At 39.9% G+C, this 20,000-nt stretch overlaps 1 protein-coding gene across 1 annotated transcript in view; it reads right to left on the minus strand.

Annotated features, from left to right (window-relative positions):
* Nucleotides 1-20,000, minus strand: part of LOC122797751 (solute carrier family 22 member 13-like) — an 843,707-nt gene that overhangs the window by 290,970 nt on the left and 532,737 nt on the right. The window contains exon 7 of the mRNA XM_044066275.1: nucleotides 9,810-10,024. Coding sequence (XP_043922210.1) covers nucleotides 9,810-10,024 — 215 coding nt within the window. The remainder of the gene's footprint in view (nucleotides 1-9,809; nucleotides 10,025-20,000) is intronic.

Here is a 20,000-nt window from a genome sequence, read left to right on the forward strand (position 1 = left end):
AGAGTGTGCTGGGAGGACTTGCCTTGTATCCTGGCTAAGGACTCCAATCTATAGTTGTGCCAGTGGGGAGTCTTACTGGGAATGTGAAGAGAAAGGAAGATTCCTGCCCCAGACTGAATGTGATCTCTGTGTGCTCTTAAGGGAATTTGTACTTTACTGTGTGTGTACTTGTTATCCTCCCAATGTGGATGCCCCTCACTGGTGTTAGTGGTGAGGATTGAGACTCCATGATTACTGGGTCAGTGCACATGTGTCACATATTAATTGTTCGGCAGTGGTGGGATATCCACATCAAATATTAATTGTTTGATTGTGGTGAGTTAGCCACATCAGATATTAATTGGCTTGTAGTGGTGTGGATAGTTAATTCCTGTAGCTTGCATACAGTGATCACTAAAGGTGTTTTTGTACTCTAAATCAGGCATGCACTGAACATTCAGAGTTCAGATCACAATTGTTTTATTACTTTTGTTAAATTAGTTAGTCAGGGAAAGCAGGCAAGCATGTCAGCAGAGGAGTATGGCAAGGTGACAAGGAGCCAGTTGGCTGAGATGTGCCAGGCTAAAGGACTGGCCCATGGAAACCTGACTAAAGCAGACATGATTGCAGCTTTGGTCACAGCTGCATTAGAAAATAGCAATGAGGAGGACAATCAGACTGGCCATGGAGATGTATAACACTCAGAGAATGGACAGCTCAACCTTTCTACAGACGACTGAAAAAATCCATCTGCAGCTAAAGATACTTAAGTTGGAGGCCAGGCATTTGGAAATAGAAGCTGAGGAGAAGGAGAGGCAGAGGCAACATGAAAAGGAGATGCTGACTCTTCACCAGAGTCATGGAGGTAATGGGGAAGGGAGTAACTGGACCCCAGAAGAACAAAAGGTCAGTGAGTGTCTTCCTCAATTTACAGAGAGGGGTAATTTTGATAGTTTCATTCATATGCTTGAGAGGGTAAGTAAACAGTATGATGGTGGCCAAAGGCTCTGGGTATGGTTCCTGACCCCTGTGCTGTCTAAACTATCTGATCATGATTTTTTTAATTACACTGCTGTAAAGAATTGTTTGCTATGATTTTTTAGGCTAATACCTGAAGCTTATAGGAAAAGATTTTGTGAGCATAGACGCAAGGCAGATGAATGTGTGTGTGAATATGTTGCTGAACTGGGCACTTATTTTCATAGGTGGGTGAGTGGATGTCAGGTCACCACTTTTGAAGGGCTGGCAGCCATTTTGGTGAGAGAACAAGTCCTTAGCACTTTGCCTGAGGACATATAGGAGCTGGTTTGCTGATAGAACATGTGCTACTTCAGATGAGTTGGGGAGGAAGGGAGACCTATACCTAGCAAGCAGGGCATCCATGCACAGGAAAGGGACACCCAGTCCTACTCATGGGTCTAAAGGAACCCATGGTAGGCAGCCTACACTGCCCCAACAGAATCTGCCAGTAGCAGAGGAAGCCAGTAGTCCAGGTACATGTCCAGGACGTAGGGTTAAATGTTTTGAATGTAAACAGTGGGGCCATGTAGCATATAGATGTCCACAAAGGCAAGATGTGGAACAAAAGGTGAGGGAGTCAGTAAGTGGGAAGGTCAAAATGCCAACAGTAGGTTGTCTTGAGATAACAAGGATACCAAACTACCACCAAAGTTTATATCCTATCATAGTGAATGGCAAAGTGGCCATTGCTAATAGAGACACAGCCTCTGACATAGTCATTGTGAAGCCTGCAATGGTTACAAAGAACATTACTTGCCTGGGCAGTCTACTCTAGTCAAAACTTTTTTGGGGGGGCACCCCATTCCAAATACCTTTGTCTAGGGTTCACCTTGACTGGGAGGGTGGAAAAGGAAGCCAGCAAGTAGGTGTGTTTGAGGATATACCTGCAGATGTCCTGACAGGGAATAATTTTGATAATGCAGTACCATATGCTCATGCAGTTACACACAGTCATGCTTGGAGACAAGCATGTTGGTTTGGTAGCCTGGGGGAGACCCAGACAGAACCACACACTTGCAGCCAGGACTGGTGAGGTGGTTACTTCAGGGAGGGAGCTACAGTGTGAGGTATTTTAAGGGAGACCAGTTACATGCTCTTTGTTCTCTCTGGAAGAGATTGGGGTTGAAGTTTTTTTTGGTTCTCATTGTCCTAGATATGGTTGGATTAGGTAGATTGGATTTAAGCCTGATGATGTAGGTTAGTGAGTGGTCACTTACATCATCAGGGAGGGTTTCAGCTTCATATGTCTGGGGATGATTTTTTATGAGAATCCAATGTAAGGTACTTTCTTTCTTATTAGGCTTGTTTATCCTAGTAGGGGAGGTAATGGTTTGAGCAAAACCAAAAAGGTTAATATGGCTGGTAGGGTGGCTACTGCTACAACACTTCCAATCAATGTTAAAATAACCTAGGATTATGGTTTCTTAAGATATATTTTGGGATAACAAACAAAGGATATTTTCTATGGTGGCAATGTTATTATCAGGAGGAAGATAGATACAGATAATATAGATGGATTTGAATGTGTTAAGTTGAAGCTTGGTAATAAGAATTTCAGTGTTGGAGTCATGAGGTGGTTTATAGTTGTAGGTAGTAATCTGTAACCCAGATTTAAATAGGATAGCTACACCACCACCCTTTTTGGTTGCATGGTCAAGTTGCAAAATATTATAACCGGGTGGGATGACTTCATTGTCTTTAGTTACAAGTTTTAACCAAGTTTCTGTTAAACAAAGAATGTCAAAGGAGTAGACTTCCAAGAGAGCATGGAGTTGTGCAACTTTGTTATTAATGTTACGTATGTTGAGGTGAGCTAATAAGAGTGAATTAGGTGGTTTGGTAAGGGAATGGATAGTAGAGGGGTTGGGGTTGAGGAGCTGAGTGGTAGTAGCAGTTGTTGGGCCTGGGTTTGGGTGAATGTCTCCATCTTTTAAAGAGAAGAGTAGTGTTTGAAGTCTAAGATTTGGGAATTTACTATATAGAGGTAGAGATTTTCTGAGATTAGGAGAGTCATATCTGATGTGGGCTATCGTATGGTATTTTGCTAGTAGATAGCTGGGTGTAGATGTTATGTTAACATGGTTAGTGAAAATAGGTAGAGAAGAAGAGGTAGATAGCTTATTGAGGTAGAGAAGGTGTGGATATAATGGGTGTTCATAGGAGGTTAGCAAGTAAGCTAAAGTTAGAGGTGGTAGAAGTGTAAGTATGAGTAACCTCTGTAAGAGGGCTGGGATGGGTAGCTTATACATCTGGAGGGTAAGTTGTTAGGTTGCAGTTATAGGTTTGGAGGTATTCTAGGTGTGGAAAGGAATAGGTGGAGGGTGTAGTGGGAGAGATAGGGAGTGGTAAGTGAAAGGAGGGAATTTGAGTTAAGTGGCCAATGGTGAAGGGTTTGTGATTGGTGGAAGAGGGAAGGGGTGTGGTTAGATGGTAGAACAGTAGGACCCCTGGGGGTGGGTTTGATTTGGGGGTAGGGTAGGGGAGAGGAGTGAGCCCACTGGGTGAACAAAGCGGGTAGAGTCAAGTGAAGGAGAAGCTAAAGAAGAAACTATCAGCAATGCTAGTAACTGAGGAAAAGTTAGGCAAGTTAGGAGTGGGAAAGATGAGAGATAAAACAGAAGTCTGAGAAAAAAACAGGTGGGTGTAGACAGTTGAAGTAAAGGGTAAGTGAGAAAATAAGAGCAGGTCTAGGACTTAAGATATGTAGGGTAATTACAGAATAAATACAGCAGGATAAGCAGGAGATAAAGGATGGGATAAGGGTGCCAACTAGTGGGCAGATCTAGTATTGCAGGTAAGTATGTAAGGGAGCTAGCTGGTTTAGAACTAGGGAAGGAGTGATAGCTAGTAAAGAGGGTTATTATAAAGTAGAAAAGGTTTGTTGCATACAGGGTAGATAGGAGGGGGGGTAAAGGCTGCTGGCTGTTCAGGCTCGTAGCATACTTTAGAACCTCTGAAGCAATAGTAGGTGGTAGTCAGCTTTACAAGCAGGACTTAGACAACCACATACTTTCTTGCTTCCTTGAAAGAGGGTGCAGGGAAAATAAGGCTGTTAGATGAAACTGCAGGTATTTAGATAGGGTCCTTTGTCACCAGGTAGGTAGGTTCTTAGAAACTATATCAGGAACAGTGCAATGGGGAGCAGGGTACTTTAGGTTGAAAGAAAGGCAAACATGGAGGAGAGAAAAAAAGTTCGCACATAGCAGGTAGTTATGACAATTAAACAAAAAAGCTTTACATGAAGACACAATTAATAAAGTAGCTTATATTCATGCCCTTATTTTTGAAAGAAGCTATTGGAATCACTTTTAAGCTAGTAGTACAGTGACATTATAAAGTAGTCTAAACTATCATTCAGAGGAACTCTGAATCAGGTTTACTGAAATTGGGAGCTAGCAAAAACAAAAACATAAGCTTCTAATATACAAATATAAACTAAACCAGCAAAAATAAAAAATAACTGGAAAGCTACCTTAGAAAGAAATTATTGTTCTACTCCATGCTGGGACAGTGAGTTTACAGTGTGGAATACAACACTGAAAAAAAGAAAAATAATACTGTCACTTACTAGAGATGCTACACCTGGAGGGCTTTCAGCTGCAATTAGAGCAAATATGGCATCCAGGGTTTTTAAAACCTTTGGTGTGTTGTACCTGAGCAATCACTTGGGGGTGGGGGAAGGGAGAGAAACCTGCAATTGGAATTTAAAGTAGCAGGGGAGAATCCAAGGGACTCTGCTAAACCTAGCTAATTATCAAGGACAGCCAAGGAAATAAGGTAAACATATAGGCACCCTTGTTCAAGGACTGGAAGGTTTCTCCAAGAAATACTATGTGTAGGGATACACCACAGGTGGAAGTTGTATGCTGCTTACTAGTCTGCAATGGCAGATTTTATTCTCTTTTATATTTGTATTTCCCTTTGCTCATTGTTTGCTGCACAATGTAGCTAAAGATAAAAGCAGCTGCAGACTTTGCACCTCTGTTTGGTGTTTCGTGAAGAACAAGTATTGAGGAGGAGGGACTGAAGGCTATGACTATTGAGAGGGGATAAATACCTTCACATATAACAAATTATCAACAGTGAAATGGAATGAAAGGTGTGGGGGTGGGCTAAGAAGAAGAAGGTTTGCAGCTATTGCCCTTGGGGTATGCACTCTAGCTGACTGTAACAGATTTTAGCAAGGCATAACAGTAGTTACAAAAGCTGGCACCTACACTACATAAGCGGCAACAACAAGGTTCCTGGAGTTAAACCAGGGGCTGCAGTCTATTTTTGGATGATTGCTGGTTAGAGTGTTCTTTGCTTTTAGCTGGAGTGAGAGGATTCCTTGCTCACACAAGTGTGTGTGTGTGTGTGTTGGGGGGTGTGGGGGAGTGACCCAAAGCAATCAGGTCCTCAGTGGCTACTACACAAGGGGCAACAACAAGGTTCCTGGAGTTAAACCAGGGGCTGCAGTCTATTTTTGGATGATTGCTGGTTATATTTTCTTTGCTTTTAGCTGAAGTGAGAGGATTCCTTGCTCACACAAGTGGGGGGGACCCAAAGCGATCAGGTCCTCAATGGCTAATACACAAGCGGCAACAATAACGTTCCTGGAGTTAAACCAGGGGCTGCAGTCTATTTCTGGATGATTGCTGGTTAGAGTTTGCTTTTAGCTGGAGTGAGAATATTCCTTGCTCACAAAAGGAGGGGGGGGACCCAAAGCAATCAGGTCCTCAGTGGCTTAGAGATGCTACACCTGGAGGCTTCCAGCTGCAATGAGCTATGACAACAAAGAAACAAAGTCTATTTTTGTATGTTTGCTGGTTAGAGTTTTCTTTGCTTTTAGCTGGAGTGAGAGGATTCCTTGCTCACACAAGTGGGGGCGGACCCAAAGCAATCAGGTTCTCAGTGGCTTAGAGATGCTACACCTGGAGGGCATTCAGCTGCAATGAGCTATGACAACAAAGAGAAGAAGGCTGAGTTATGGGCAGGCAAGGAGAGGTAGAATTCAGACAGCTTAGCAAGGCCAAGTTATATCAATAGTATAATGCATACACAAGTGCACAATGCCCTTATGAAAGGTGAATTTATAAGGCAATAGTAATAATAGTTACATAGGATCATAGGAAGATACTAGGCTATTGGCCCTGAAGCCCTTACAAGCCTAGCCAAGAATTCAGTCCATGTTCCAATAAGTCAGTACCCTATGCCACTGTCCTGCAGGGACACAGGTAGAATCCCAGGGGTGTATTTTCTGTTCTCCATCCAGTTATCCAGGTTGCACTTAAAAAGGTTTAATGAGGTACTGTGCTTTACATGGAGATGGAGTCTATTCCATAATAGGGGGAGTCTCTGGGACATAAATCTGTCCCACCAACAAGTCCTATTGATGTTACATACCAGATTGAGGTCACAAGTGTGGCTTACTTGAGTGGAGTTTGACTTGCAGATATGCAGCAGTCCCATCAGGGTGGGGTCTGAGATTGCTTTGTATGCCAGGCAGAGGTCACTTCTGAGGAGTCTGTAGGAAACTGAGTAGAGGGACAGGGATTTTAGCCTATCTGTGTAGGGTAGATGTTTGAGGCCCTGGATTCTCCGGGTGAGGAACGTCTATGGTCTCTCCAGCTGCTGCATATGCTTTGTGAGGTACATGCCAAAAGGGGCATTGTACTCAATAATGGGTCTTATAAGGGAAGAATACAGGGATGTCATGACCACCTTATCCTTGGATGAGACACCCTTACTAATGAGGTGGGCCATGCAGAAGCTTTCCATACAACGGAGGCAATATGATGGGCAAAAGTCAGTTTGATATCAGCCTGGGTGCCCAAGTTCCTCACGACTGACTGCGTGCTTAGCACCTTATTATCAATGTCATAATTTGTGGGGATGTCACTCTCCCTAAAAGGGATGATGATGCATTTTTGGCATTCAGTTTGAGGCCATGTTTCTGGCACCAGTCATTTGTTTGGGTGAGACCTTCTTGGAGGATGTCCACATCACTAGGAGAATTGATGACAGCAGCCAGCTTGCAGTCATCTGCAAACTTGGTCAGCCATAGCCCACTAGATTTGGCCTGCACCTCCGAGAAGTATATCCCAAACAGCAGAGGTGCCAAGACTGATTCCTGGGGTACACTGCTTTTTACAAATATAATGCATGAAGTGAAGCTTATCTGTAGACTTGAAATTTGTAGCAAACACTGTAAAACATTAACACAGCAGAGCTGATTTTACATAGAGTATGTGATCTGTTACACAGATATGTAAATCTGCATACACTCATCTGCTATTTCCTGCTAGCAAATCAGACTTTTGTTAAAATATAAAATTATTGACACTCTTTTCATAATTTAGTCTACTTTTACTTGGGTTAAGCCAGCTCACATTGACAGACCCATGGTATGGCAGCAGATAAAGTTAACTTGGACCATTTAAACTGCCATTTCCTTATTCACTAGTACTGTTAGTTGCCTAGTTCTTCCCACTTCTTATCAGAACTAACTTCTCTCCAAATAATACCTCAGTACCTCACTGTTTCCATCCACGTACCATTGCTATGAAGGCTGCTGTATGTATCTACTAGTCTTTTCCTGAAAAAAATACTTCTTCACATATGCCCTCTTTTATCTTGAAACTGCATTTTTTTATTGTCTTAATATTAGATTTTCTGAAGTGTTTCAATTCTGGAGTCTGCTAACTCTTCACAGATACTATAAATGTGTGCCCCATTCCAGCTTTCTTGAACAGCTTGCATTTGAATTGTTTTGGGCTCTCTATCTATTTTTTTTTGTAGAATGTGCGCCATTTTTCTTGCAAGATTCAAAATTGTTTCTCTTATGTCTACTTTCTCAAAGTGTTAGGAATCACTAGCATCACTAGGAATCACTAGCATTACATACAGTAATCAGACGATACCTCTCCGACTGTTTACACAGAGTTCCTTTCTTTCTCCTTTGATAACCACCTAATGTGCAGTCTGGTATTCCTAACCCTCCTTGCTAATTATTCATACATCTTCAATTACATTTAGGTCATCTGATACAATCAGTCTAAGTCCTTGCCAACTTCTTATACTACTTATTTCGGGTCCACTTCACATGATAGAAAACTCAAAATACTGAAATTCATTTGACTGAGACCACAATCCCGAATTTTCAAAATACTGAAAACTCATTTGACTGACTTTCATTATAATGAAAGCTTAAAATGCTGAATTTCCAAATACTAAATTTTAAGCCATAGACATGACGTGTGTTTCCTTTCACCCAAGAATTGCTTAACATAACAAAAAATGCACAGATCCATGAATACTAAACATTTCATCACAAACAACATTAACAATCACAAAACTTAGGTTCACATTACCAAATAATCCATGCAATATCACCAACAATTAATCTCACCAAATGAGAACTATAAAAGAAAATAATGCACACATACAACACCAACAACTAACTTTTTCCAAAATTAAAAACTACTTACTTATCTTATTAACAAAAAACGGATGATATAAAACCAAACTAGGTGGAGGGAGGGCTATACCCCACACCCCCCAAGCTATATATACTAACTCCAGGATCACACTACAGTGGGAAGAGGGCATATACCCTTTACTTATCCTACAGTACTGTACACACTGCCATTTGGTATTTTGAAATTTAGCAGTGTCAGCTTTTATTATAATGAAAGTCAGTCAAATGAGTTTTTGGTGTTTTGAAAACTCGGGATTGTGGTCTCGGTCAAATGAATTTCAGTATTTTGAGTTTTCAGTCATGTGAAGTGGACCCCTTGTTTCATATGTGTACTCTTTGCCTACATTTTTTTCTAGATGTATTACTCTGCATTTTTACTCTGAGGATTTTTGGCTACCATGTTTCTTGCCATTACTCTTGCCTTGTCAAATCCCTCATCATCAGTGAATCATCTACATCCCATATCACGTTACTGCAGATTTTAGCTGTCATCTGCAAAAAGGCATACTTTTAAGACCTTAAACAATCTCAGTATTATATAGTAAAAGGCATGGACTGGCTTCACAAACTCCTTTGCTTAGCTGCAAGGGGGCATCTACAGCTAAGAAGTGTACAGCAGAGGTCATTCATGATTCTGAAACCTAATGATCACTAAGCATAAGGAACCTGTAAGTCAGGCAAGCTTTTGCTGTCTAGTAACATAATAAAGTGTGATGTGTGATTGGATAAAATTCAATCATATAATGCTGAGTTTTATTTATGATTCAATGATGCATGCTGAAAAAATCAAGTCACCAGTAAGGAAATTTGCAGACTGTAATTTAAAGATATAAATAACACAGCTATATAGTTCTGGTAGCTAGAACTTCTTTCAAAATAAAATTGTCATCATTTATCTTTCAGTATGCAAACACTTCTCGGCAACCCAGTGTGTTGTGCAGCCCACAAAGATCCCCTGGCTGAAATAAGTCACTATGAGATCAGGTGGCTGGAGGTAAATGGCTATTCAATGAAAGTGAGATGCAGTAAGTAACCACAGGATTTAGTACATTCATCAGTTATTAATAAGGGCTCTGTTTGGCGCCATCTTTTAGAATCTCACTGTCATTCAGCATTAGCCTAACAGCTTAGTACAAAAAAAAGCAAAATTGTAAGATAAGTTTTCTGAATTCTGCCTAGATCTAGCAAACACACTATGTACAGTACTATAAGTTCCATTGGTGGCTGTAGTGTGTAAACTCATCAAGAAAAAGAAAATCCTCTAATGTGAAGTTTATAAAATATGTGCAATTAACTTACAGTTACAGTAAATCTCTCAGAAAGGAACAGTTCAATGACTTCTGGTGTTTACCTTTTGGGACAGCAATAATAAGTAAGTAAACAGAACCAGCCAGTATTAAAGAGAAGGCCTGACATATCTTCCTTCCAAACTTTTCCAAGAGAAATATGCATCCCAAGCGAGCTGGTAGCTCCACAAGACCAAATATGAACTGTGTAAGATAAATGTCCACACCAAAACTGCCAACATTTAGGGATAGCCCATAATGCACAAGGCTGGTAACAAACCTATGGTGAAGAAGAAAAAAGTTATTAAACTAAAGACTTGTATTTTGAAATAAATAAGCACAAAATTATATGTTTTCTTTCCACTCTAGGATCAGAAGTTGTAACAAGGTAACACTGTCTATCAAAAATGATATAATATAATATAATGAGTCAAACAAAATATAACTTAAAAAGTGGGGTTATATAATACTGAAGCAAGCAAAACATTCTTACAAAGTGATGCTGCTTTCAAAATAAAGCACTAAGAACTTTTCATTTGTTAGACACAAACACAAGAGGTTCCTTGTTACTGTCCATCTTCAGTATATTCATCAAGATATGAAAGCAACTTAAGGCAAGAGATTTATAATTCAGAATAAAATGGCAGGAAACTAAGATTACACATAGTGCAAAGTTCTGTGAAGATTAATGTAATGTTATCAATCATGGCAGAACTACAGACTTTAAGTACTGAAACAAAGTATGGACTTGTCTCATGTATCTTCTGGAAAATACTTTCCAATCATAGTCCATAATTTTAATTGACAGTAAAAATATACAATCATCATTCAGAGTATGTCAAAGCTGTTACACCTCCATATATTAGTATACAGTATATTGTTAATCATTACTTCATCCATGCAGTAGTTTTCCTTTACACAAACAAGGCTGTATTCATTACAGATGTTGTAACAAGACAATGACAAACCATAAAGATATATCATTTATGTTTCTAACTGCAAGCAAACAAAGTTTCATAATCCTTTGTTTTATAACAAAGCAGTGCTATGATCTTCATTTACCTATGCCTCACAGATTACAAACAAGTTTCTCATCTACTGAAATCTGTTTTGACAGATGTAATACCTGAAATAATTCTCACAGAAAAAAATCTACTCTGACACTCATATTTTTGATATGTATCAAATACTAAACAGAAATAGGCTTAGAACTCTGCATTCTTTTGTCTATTTCACTGGAGGATGGGCAAAAACTAATGCAACAGTATTAGTCAGATTCTACTAGCCATACACAATAAAAATATAGGGAACTTCTGTGCTTCTTATCCAGAACACCAGAAAACTGCATCTCTTCCTGGATATAAAAGTCCCACTTTAATGTACTGCCATGAAAATCATGGAGCCATTAGTAAAATCAAGCAATTGGTCATAGAACAAACTACTCATAATATAATATGCTATTGAATTTCCAGCTTTGCAGTGCCTTTATGCAAAGCTAATGATAAGGCTATTGATATGGAACTGCTACTGTTATTCTTCAAAGTATGTGTCCCTAAAGAGATATTTACAGACCAATCACTCTCTTTATGGCAGGTATAAACACTCTCTTTATGGCAGGTATACTGCATCAGTTAAGTCTGTGCTATAAAGTGAAACAGTTGAATAATCCATCTACTGACTGCAGCCTAATGGTAAGTAGAAAGGTTTAACAAAACACTAAAATTCATGCTAAGGTAAGTTATTGATACATCTGTAAAACTGGAGCAAGTTATTGCCTTGCTTACTGTTTGCAATCAGAGAAGCACAACAAGCTTCAGCTAACTTACCCCATTTGAAGTTATGTACAGCAGGCACCTGAGAGAGTATCTAGACATTGGTAAGGAAACTTGCAGAAAAAAATGAAATCATTTAAAAGTTTGATGGAAAATGATATGCTAGTAATTCACATACTAAGGTAACAAATGCAGAGAGGCCAGGAAGTGCAAGTTTATAATAAAAAACCTAACTTAGAGAATTAACCCATGAGATCAGGCACTAGTGTTAGTGTCCTCCAAAGAAAACAAACTACTGGTCATATAACAGGAGCCATTTGAGGAGAAGAAAATAATAAATGTTATTAACTATAAAGTTAGCCAGCCAGGAAAATGAAAAGATAAGAGCAAATGTATCACATTGATGTGCTAAGGCAACAGAAGGAAGAAGAAAGCTCTATTTTGATCTTACAAGCTGGAGTTCATAACACAGAGACCAGAGAATCTCTGCCTATACTGCAATTAGAGAAATCCTTTTGTAAAGTTCTGTACAGCAGGCACCTGAGAGTATCTAGACATTGGTAAGGAAACGTGCAGAAAAAAAATGACATCATTTAAAAGTTTGATAGAAAATGATATGCTAGCCATGTGAGAAACTTTTATTAGGATATAAAGGAGTATTTACATAAACGAATACCAGAATTAACTGATAAAACATAATATGAGGCAATACCTGGAATAAAAGTTACCCAGAGACCTTACAAAGTACAAGAAGCACAAAACAGTGGGAGAATAAGTTGAAAAATGCTCAAACTAGATATGTCTGAAGAGTCATAGAAAAACAGGAGTAACCCAGTACTGCCTCTCTTTAAACTTGATAGAAGCATTAGATTATGTAATGACTATAGGCTGACTAGCAGTTCAAAGTTTGATACTTATCCCATGCCCAGAATTCATGAGTTCATAGAACACTTAGGGATGGCAGACATTTGACATCACTGGACATGGCAAAGGGATACTGTCAGATACCACTTATCCTATCTGCCAAAGAAAAAACAGTTTTTGTATTTTCTGATGGTCTGTTTCAATATAAAGTGTTACCATCCGGCCTACTTGGAGCCCCAGTCACCTTTCAGAGGCTGGTGGGTAAAATATTGAAACCCATTCATGATGTGGTCATTCACTTAGAGAACTGGGAAGTTCACTTATCCAAACAGCAGGCTGTGTTAAAATCCATTATACATGCAGGTTTGACTATTATGGCTTTAAAGTTAACTAACTATGGCAGAAGCCAAGTATTTAGACTGCCATATAGGAAAAGAGGCAGTAAGATTTGACTAGAAACAACAGAGGCCTTAAAATACTGTCCTGTATCCCCTACCAAATAACAGATAAAAGTCTTATTTTGGATTAACTGGATACTACATGAAGTTTGTGCCTAATGTTGAGACTACTTCCAGTCCTTTGACAGATCTCACAAGAAGAAAAGCTACTGTCAGGGTACAATGGTCTCTTAAGGTGAGAAGGATTTAATGAACTAAAATGGATCCTATGTTGCGAGCCTATGTTAGTAATTACTGATTCTACTAAAGTGTTTTTGTAGCTGATAGGTATATTAGAGGAAGATTTGGGAATGTGATATCACATGACATTAAAGGTGAAGAACACTCTAGGTATGATATCAGTAGGAAACTGTGGAATGCAAAAAGGAGATACTTAGCTATTGAAAGAGAGAGTCTAGCAATAAAATGGGCCTTTTATGCCTTGAAATATTATTTGATAAATAAGCACTTCAGTTTGTTAACAGATCATGTCCTTTTTTCAATGGTTAAGTAGGCAAACTGATGGCAGTACAAACGTGTTAATCAGCACTTTCACTTTCAATATGCAGTGACCCACAAGCCCAGCCTATTTAAAAGAAATGCTGATGGGTTGTCCAGGACCTACAACCCATCTTTATGATTTCAAACCACCTAGTTTTGTGCTAGGAAGAGGTCAGTTGAAACATGTTGACCAGATAATGTGTCAGGTGCCTTTATGTATGCACTGTAGTATGAACGTGAAGATATTCACCCAGCAGTATGCTAGATAAGGTCGTAATTACTAATTAGATAGTTCCTCACTTGTTCAAGCTTGGATTTATCCATCCCATGGTCAGTTATTATATATTACTCCTAATGAGAATAATTGGGATTGTATCATAGATAACTTGAGGGGACCTATGCATGGGATAAAACATTTAGGTTATGCCTCTGTCCATTACTAGTAGAGAGTGCAGTCCAGGGGTAATGTTTCAGTTTCCCATCTATAGATCTAAGTTGTGCTTGAAAAGTGACAGGGATGAACTTTGTTTTATGTGGATGGAGAGTCTGTTTCATAGCATCAGTATCCTCTGCGTGATATACCTGTCCCTCCAAACCATTCTGTTGATGTTGCAGAAAAGGTTTAGATCCATAGATTGATTATTTCGGATGCTATTTGACTTGCTGATTTGCAATAAATCCATCAGTAATGGGTCAGGAGATGGCACTTATATGCCTGACACAGATCAGCTCTTTGCAGTCTGTAGGATACTGAATATAGTGACAGGGCTTTGAGTCAGTCTGTGTTGGTTAGGCCTTGTATCCTTTTAGTAAGGTATATCTGTGGGCATTTCAGTTGTTTCATGTGTCTGGACAGATACATGTCAAAGGGGACATTATACTCAATGACTGAGTAAAGGGGTGCAATGACATCCGTAGATCTAGACACAATCCCTAATCCCTAAACTCTGCAATATAGAAGAAATTTATTACAACAATAGGCACATGTTGGTCAAAAGTTGGTCAAAAGTTAGGTCACACTGTCTGTGTAAGTTCCTAAATCCTGAACAACTGGGTCAACTCCTAGGGGTGTATTGTCAGTGCAGTAGTTCCCTGAGGTAGATGACTTCCCAAAGGTTACAATAATGCATTTTTGGCATTTAGTAAATTCTATAAATCAGTTATAAAATGTGTAAAGTATAAATGCAATTAAATAGACATACTCGTAGAGTGAGATAAAATGGTGCTATCCCAAACAGAACCAAGACGCTATCCTCCAAAAAAAGGAATCCAATCTGGTGGTCTCCTGCCATAAACAAACTGTACAACAGAAGGAAGAAACTGTTGCAAAAGAGAGTAAAATCTCACGAGTGGAGGAGCTCCCTGGACAGCCGCAGTAAGAAGCTGCGATACCTGATAACATCCTACAAAGCTAGTTACGAAAACAAAATCGTCACTGATTCTAAAGACAACCACAAACATTCTATAGCTATGTCAAGAATCTCAATGGCAACAGTCAGATCTGCTCTGAGTTACAGCACAATGGCACTAAATATACAGACCCAACTGATATGGCCAACATCCTGGAAGATAAGCTTAGTGCTAACTTTACCCCCCTCTCACCCCTAAAGAGCCCATTTCTATACTGGAAGAATGCAAAGTTCCTGTAATTATGGCTGCACAGGTAAAAAACACACTCTCCAAAGCCAAGAACACAGCATCCAAGGGACCAGACAACATCCCAGGCTGCGTTCTACATGAACTACAGAACGAACTGGCACCCCACCTAAGTACCATGTTCAATCATAGCCTCACCTCAGGCTTTGTGCCTGCTGAATGGCGCACAGCAATGGTTATCCCACTCCACAAGGGGGAGCCACCATAGACCCCGGGAACTACCGCCCCATTAGCCTGACGAGTCTAGTCTGCAAGGCCATGGAACGTATCATCATGGAACTTATAAACAAAGACATTGGTAATCTCCAAACTCTGGACCCCACCCAGTTTGGGTTTGTAAAAGGCAGATCATGTCTCCTAAACCTGATAGACTTCTTTGAAGCAGTCACCAAAGCCGTAGACAAGGGTAAGGTGGTTCACACAGCCTATCTAGATCTTGCCAAGGCTTTTGACACCATCTCCCACTCTGGAATTATAGATAAACTCACTAAACTAGGTATAAATCCCTTATGTCACAAAATGGGTTGCCAACTGGCTCACTGACAGAAGCCACACTGTGAAAGTAGCAGACTCCAAATCCGACTTCAGACCAGTGACAAGTGGTGTACCACAGGGTTCAGTCCTGGGTCCTCTCCTGTTTGGTATCTACTTCTCTGAAGCACAGGCTAACACAGAAGGTCTTTGGCTAATGAAGTTTGCAGATGACTGCAAACTAGGAACCATAATCGAAACTCCTAACGATGTGGACATCCTACAAAAAGACCTCGCGGAGACAGATGCCTGGTGTCAAAGCCATGGCCTCAAGCTCAATGCCAAAAAGTGCATTATCATCCCCTTTGGTAAAAACTCTGTATCCATGAACTACAACATAGGTGGTAGTATACTTAACACCAAAGTGTGATAAGAGACCTTGAGACACAGGTGGACAGTAGCCTCTCCTTTCATAATCACATTGCCACAGTAGTCAGGAAATCCTTCTACGTGGCACACCTCATCACAAAAGGTTTCTCATCCAGAAAAAAAGAGGTCATTGTTCCCCTCTACTCATCACTCATTAGACCCATTATAGAGTACAACGCCCCTCTTGGTATGTACCTCACAAGACATCTACAACAACTGGAACGGCTGCAGAAATACCTCACAAAGAGGATTACTGGCCTCAAACAGATGCCCTACGCAGACCATCTCAGAAAGCTCCAGCTTTACTCCGTCGCATATCGCCTACTCAGAGGTGATCTCTGCCTAACATACAAAGCTATGTCAAACCCAGAGCTGTTGGACATGCTCCACTTAAAGAAATACCAATCCCTCAGAGCTACACGCTCTAGGGACCTAAACCTTGTCACCACAATAAACAGAACATGCCGGAGGGATAGATTCCTGTCCCAGAGACTTCCCATACTCTGGAATAAACTACCTATCTATATAAAACAAAGCTCCTCATTAGCACTCTTCAAGAAAAATCTTGATGACTGGATGGGAAATAGGAAATTTACCCGGGGATCACCTCTGTGGCTCTGCTCGACAGTGGCACAGGAAAATAATTTTCTTGGGTGGCAAAAGCCAGGGTACCTTTTTGGCTGGGCTTGTATAGGCCCTAGGGTTGATAGCCTAATACCTACCTATGAACCTATGAACCTATGAAAAGTCTGAATGTCTGTTTGGAACAATGGTTAGATGATAGAGAACCACAGCTAGCTCTTATGCTATGAAACTGTAGTAATCTGCTTGCTAAAATGTAACAATCAGCTTGCTACAGCTATATCATCACACACGTAGTGCTGTAGAGCTTTAGCCATCAGTGCAAATACAGCATCAGAATTCATGTATGAAGCAACAATACCTCAAGAGACCAAGTACTTGCACCCTTGCACTCTGAAAAATATTACAATCTTCTCAGATTTCACTATTAGTGAGAAAGTCACTGACTTTTTATACTACCCAGGTCAGTTCTGAAAATGGACACTGCTCAGTAAGGCCAACTCTATCAACAAAATGTAAAATAAATAAAATTTGAATGTTCATTTTTATAGAAGTATTAAGCTTTGATAGCTTTGTGGTGGGAAAACAAATATTCAAAACAACGTGTTGCAAAATCTGTGAAATGAAAACTCCTATTTTGAAAATTTATGTGACATCCCCAAACAGAAAGCTGTGACACTAATAAATGAGTGAATTTCATTTTAATTTCTTTTTATTTTATACATGAAATTTTCAGCACCTTTTGATTTAATTAAAGCATTCAGTCTTTTTGGGTAGGAGTCTATCAGCATGACACATCTTGACTTGACAATATTTGCCCACTCTTCCTTGCAAAAGCACTCCAAATCTGTCAGATTGTGAGGGCATCTCTTGTGCACAGCCCTCTTCAGGTCACTGCACAGATTTTCTATTGGATTCAGGTCTGGGCTCTGGCTGGGCCATTTCAAAACTTTAATTTTCTTCTGGTGAAGCCATTCTTTTGTTGATTTGGATGTATGCTTGGGGTCATTGTCATGTTGAAAGGTGAAATTCCTCTTCATATTCAGCTTTCTAGCAGATGCCTGAAGGTTTTGCACCAAAAGTGACTAGTATTTGGAACTGTTAATAATTCCCTCCACCTTGACTAAAGACCCAGTTCCAGCTGAAGAAAAGCAACCCCAAAGTATGATACTGCCACCACCATGCTTCACCATGGGGATGGTGTTCTTTTGGTGATGCAAAGTGTTGTTTTTGCGCCAAACGTACCTTTTGGAATTGTGGCCAAGAAGTTCAACCTTGGTCTCATCAGACCATAACACATTTTCCCACATGCTTTTGGGAGACTTGATGCATTGTTTTGCAAATTTTAGCTGGGCCTGGATGCTTTTCTGTGTAAGAAAAGGCTTCCTTCTTGCAACCCTACCCCATAGTCCAGACATATGGAGAATATGGGAAATTATTGTCACATGTAGTACACAACAAGTACTTATCAGAAATTCGTGCAGCTCCTTCAGTGTTCTTGTGGGTCTCTTGGCAGCCTCGCTGACTAATTTTCATCTTGTCTTTTGGAGGGATGCCCATTTCTTTGCAACATCACTGTTGTCCCATATTTTCTCCACTCTTTGGTGTCTGTCTTCACTGTGTTCCATGGCATATCCAATGTTGTGGAAATATTTTTGTACCCTTCTCCTGACTGATATCTTTCAACAATGAGATCCATTTGATGCTTTGTAAGCTCTCTGCAAACCATGGCTTCTGCTGTAGCTGCCAACTGAGTAAATGTCAGGAAAATCTTACTAAGATAGCTGAACTTTATTTGGGGTTAATCAGAGTCTCTTTAATTGATGGCAGGAGTGTACCCAAGAAGACTAAATGCTGTAATTAAATCAAAAGGTGATTCTACAAATTATCAGTTTAAGGATGTGCACACACAATAAAGTATTAGTTTAAGGGTGTGCACACTTATGCAACCAGCATATTGTACATTTTTTTATTTTTTCCCTAACAGATTTGTTTGTTTTTCAATTGAATTGTACAGGTTATAGGTCACATTAAAGGTGGGAAAAGTTTTGAAATGAGTTATTGTGGTTTCATTTTTTATATCACAAAAACCTGGCATTTTAACAGGGGTGTGCAAACTTTTTATATCCACTGTATGTCGTGAATTGTTGCTGGCATTGAATAAAGTCTGAAATCCTCATTATATTTAAAAAAAAAACTGCTGCCCTGGATTATTACTGAGATTTCCTGTGGCAAGGGTACAGGGTTTGAATCCTTTTATTTACCTTTTTTAAAAGTGTTATTATTTTATTATGTCACATCACTAGTGCTGCTGCAGAGGACTAACATACTTGATGGAGGATACAGGGTTAGAATCCCTTTTAGTGCCTATAAGGCACACTACTTATAGCATCCCTTGTGTCTAGTAATTCCCTGTGCCATTTTTTTAATTAAGTGCCATTAAGGCAAGCTATATAGAGTACCCCTTGTGTCTATTGCCCCACTGACCCATGTTTTCAGAATTCTTCTTGGTGTCTAGTGGTTTCCCCATATGCATTATTTTTAGGTGCCATTAAGGCACAATATTTAAAAGTTCTCCCTGGAATGTAGTGGTTCCCCCCACACTCTTTATGTGTATGCGCCATTAAGGCATGATGATAAAGGATATCTCTGGTGGCTAATGTTCTCCCTGTCCCACATCTTTAGTTATCATGGGTGAGAAGTGGTCCCCTGACCCACTTCTTTAGACTAATGCCTTAAACTCTGGTGTCTAGTGCTCTGTCTGACCCAATGCTGCATACCTTGAGCATTACTGTAGGGGTGAGGATGTATAGGAGTATGACAGCCAGCCTAACCTCCACAACATAAACACATTCATACACACACACACACACACACACACACACACACACACACACACACACACACACACACACACACACACCCCTAACATACCTGCTCATTAGCTAGCTTACTGCCAACTCTCACATACAGATAATCACACCCCCCCTAACAGTTCCTGATCACTAAACTCCCCAGTATTTACCTGTACCATGATGGATGAACACAGCCTTTTGGCAATGTTCATTACCACGAGCAGCCAGGAGCAGCTGTGCTAAGTTATATAACTGAAGGATTCTCTGAATCACCCAGCTGCATAATTACCTCATTGTAAGCAGTTCCAGTGGACATCACATAGCTAATTAGCATATGCCTCTTCTCCAGAATGCCTAATTTGTGATTAACACAGCTGTGGAGATAGCCCACCACAGTGTTTCATGTATTTATACAAAAGCACTGCAGCATGGCCTATCTCTGAGTTCTTGAATTCCAGAAAGGTACTTCAAGGTGTACACCTTGTGGTAATTTCTCTGAATTTTGTCCATGGTATTTTTGCAGTAAATTTTATTTAGTTATTGGCAGCATCCAGAAGGGATTTCAATAATTTCAGTATTAGTTTAAGGGTGTGCACACACAACAAAGTATTAGTTTAAGGGTGTGCACGCTTATGCAACCAGCATATTGTATGTTTTTTTATTTTTTTATATTTTTCCCCTAATAGATT

The sequence above is a fragment of the Protopterus annectens genome, chromosome 3.part1 (assembly GCF_019279795.1).
Source record: "Protopterus annectens isolate FY-2018-M chromosome 3.part1, PAN1.0, whole genome shotgun sequence".
Lineage (NCBI taxonomy): Eukaryota > Metazoa > Chordata > Ceratodontiformes > Protopteridae > Protopterus > Protopterus annectens.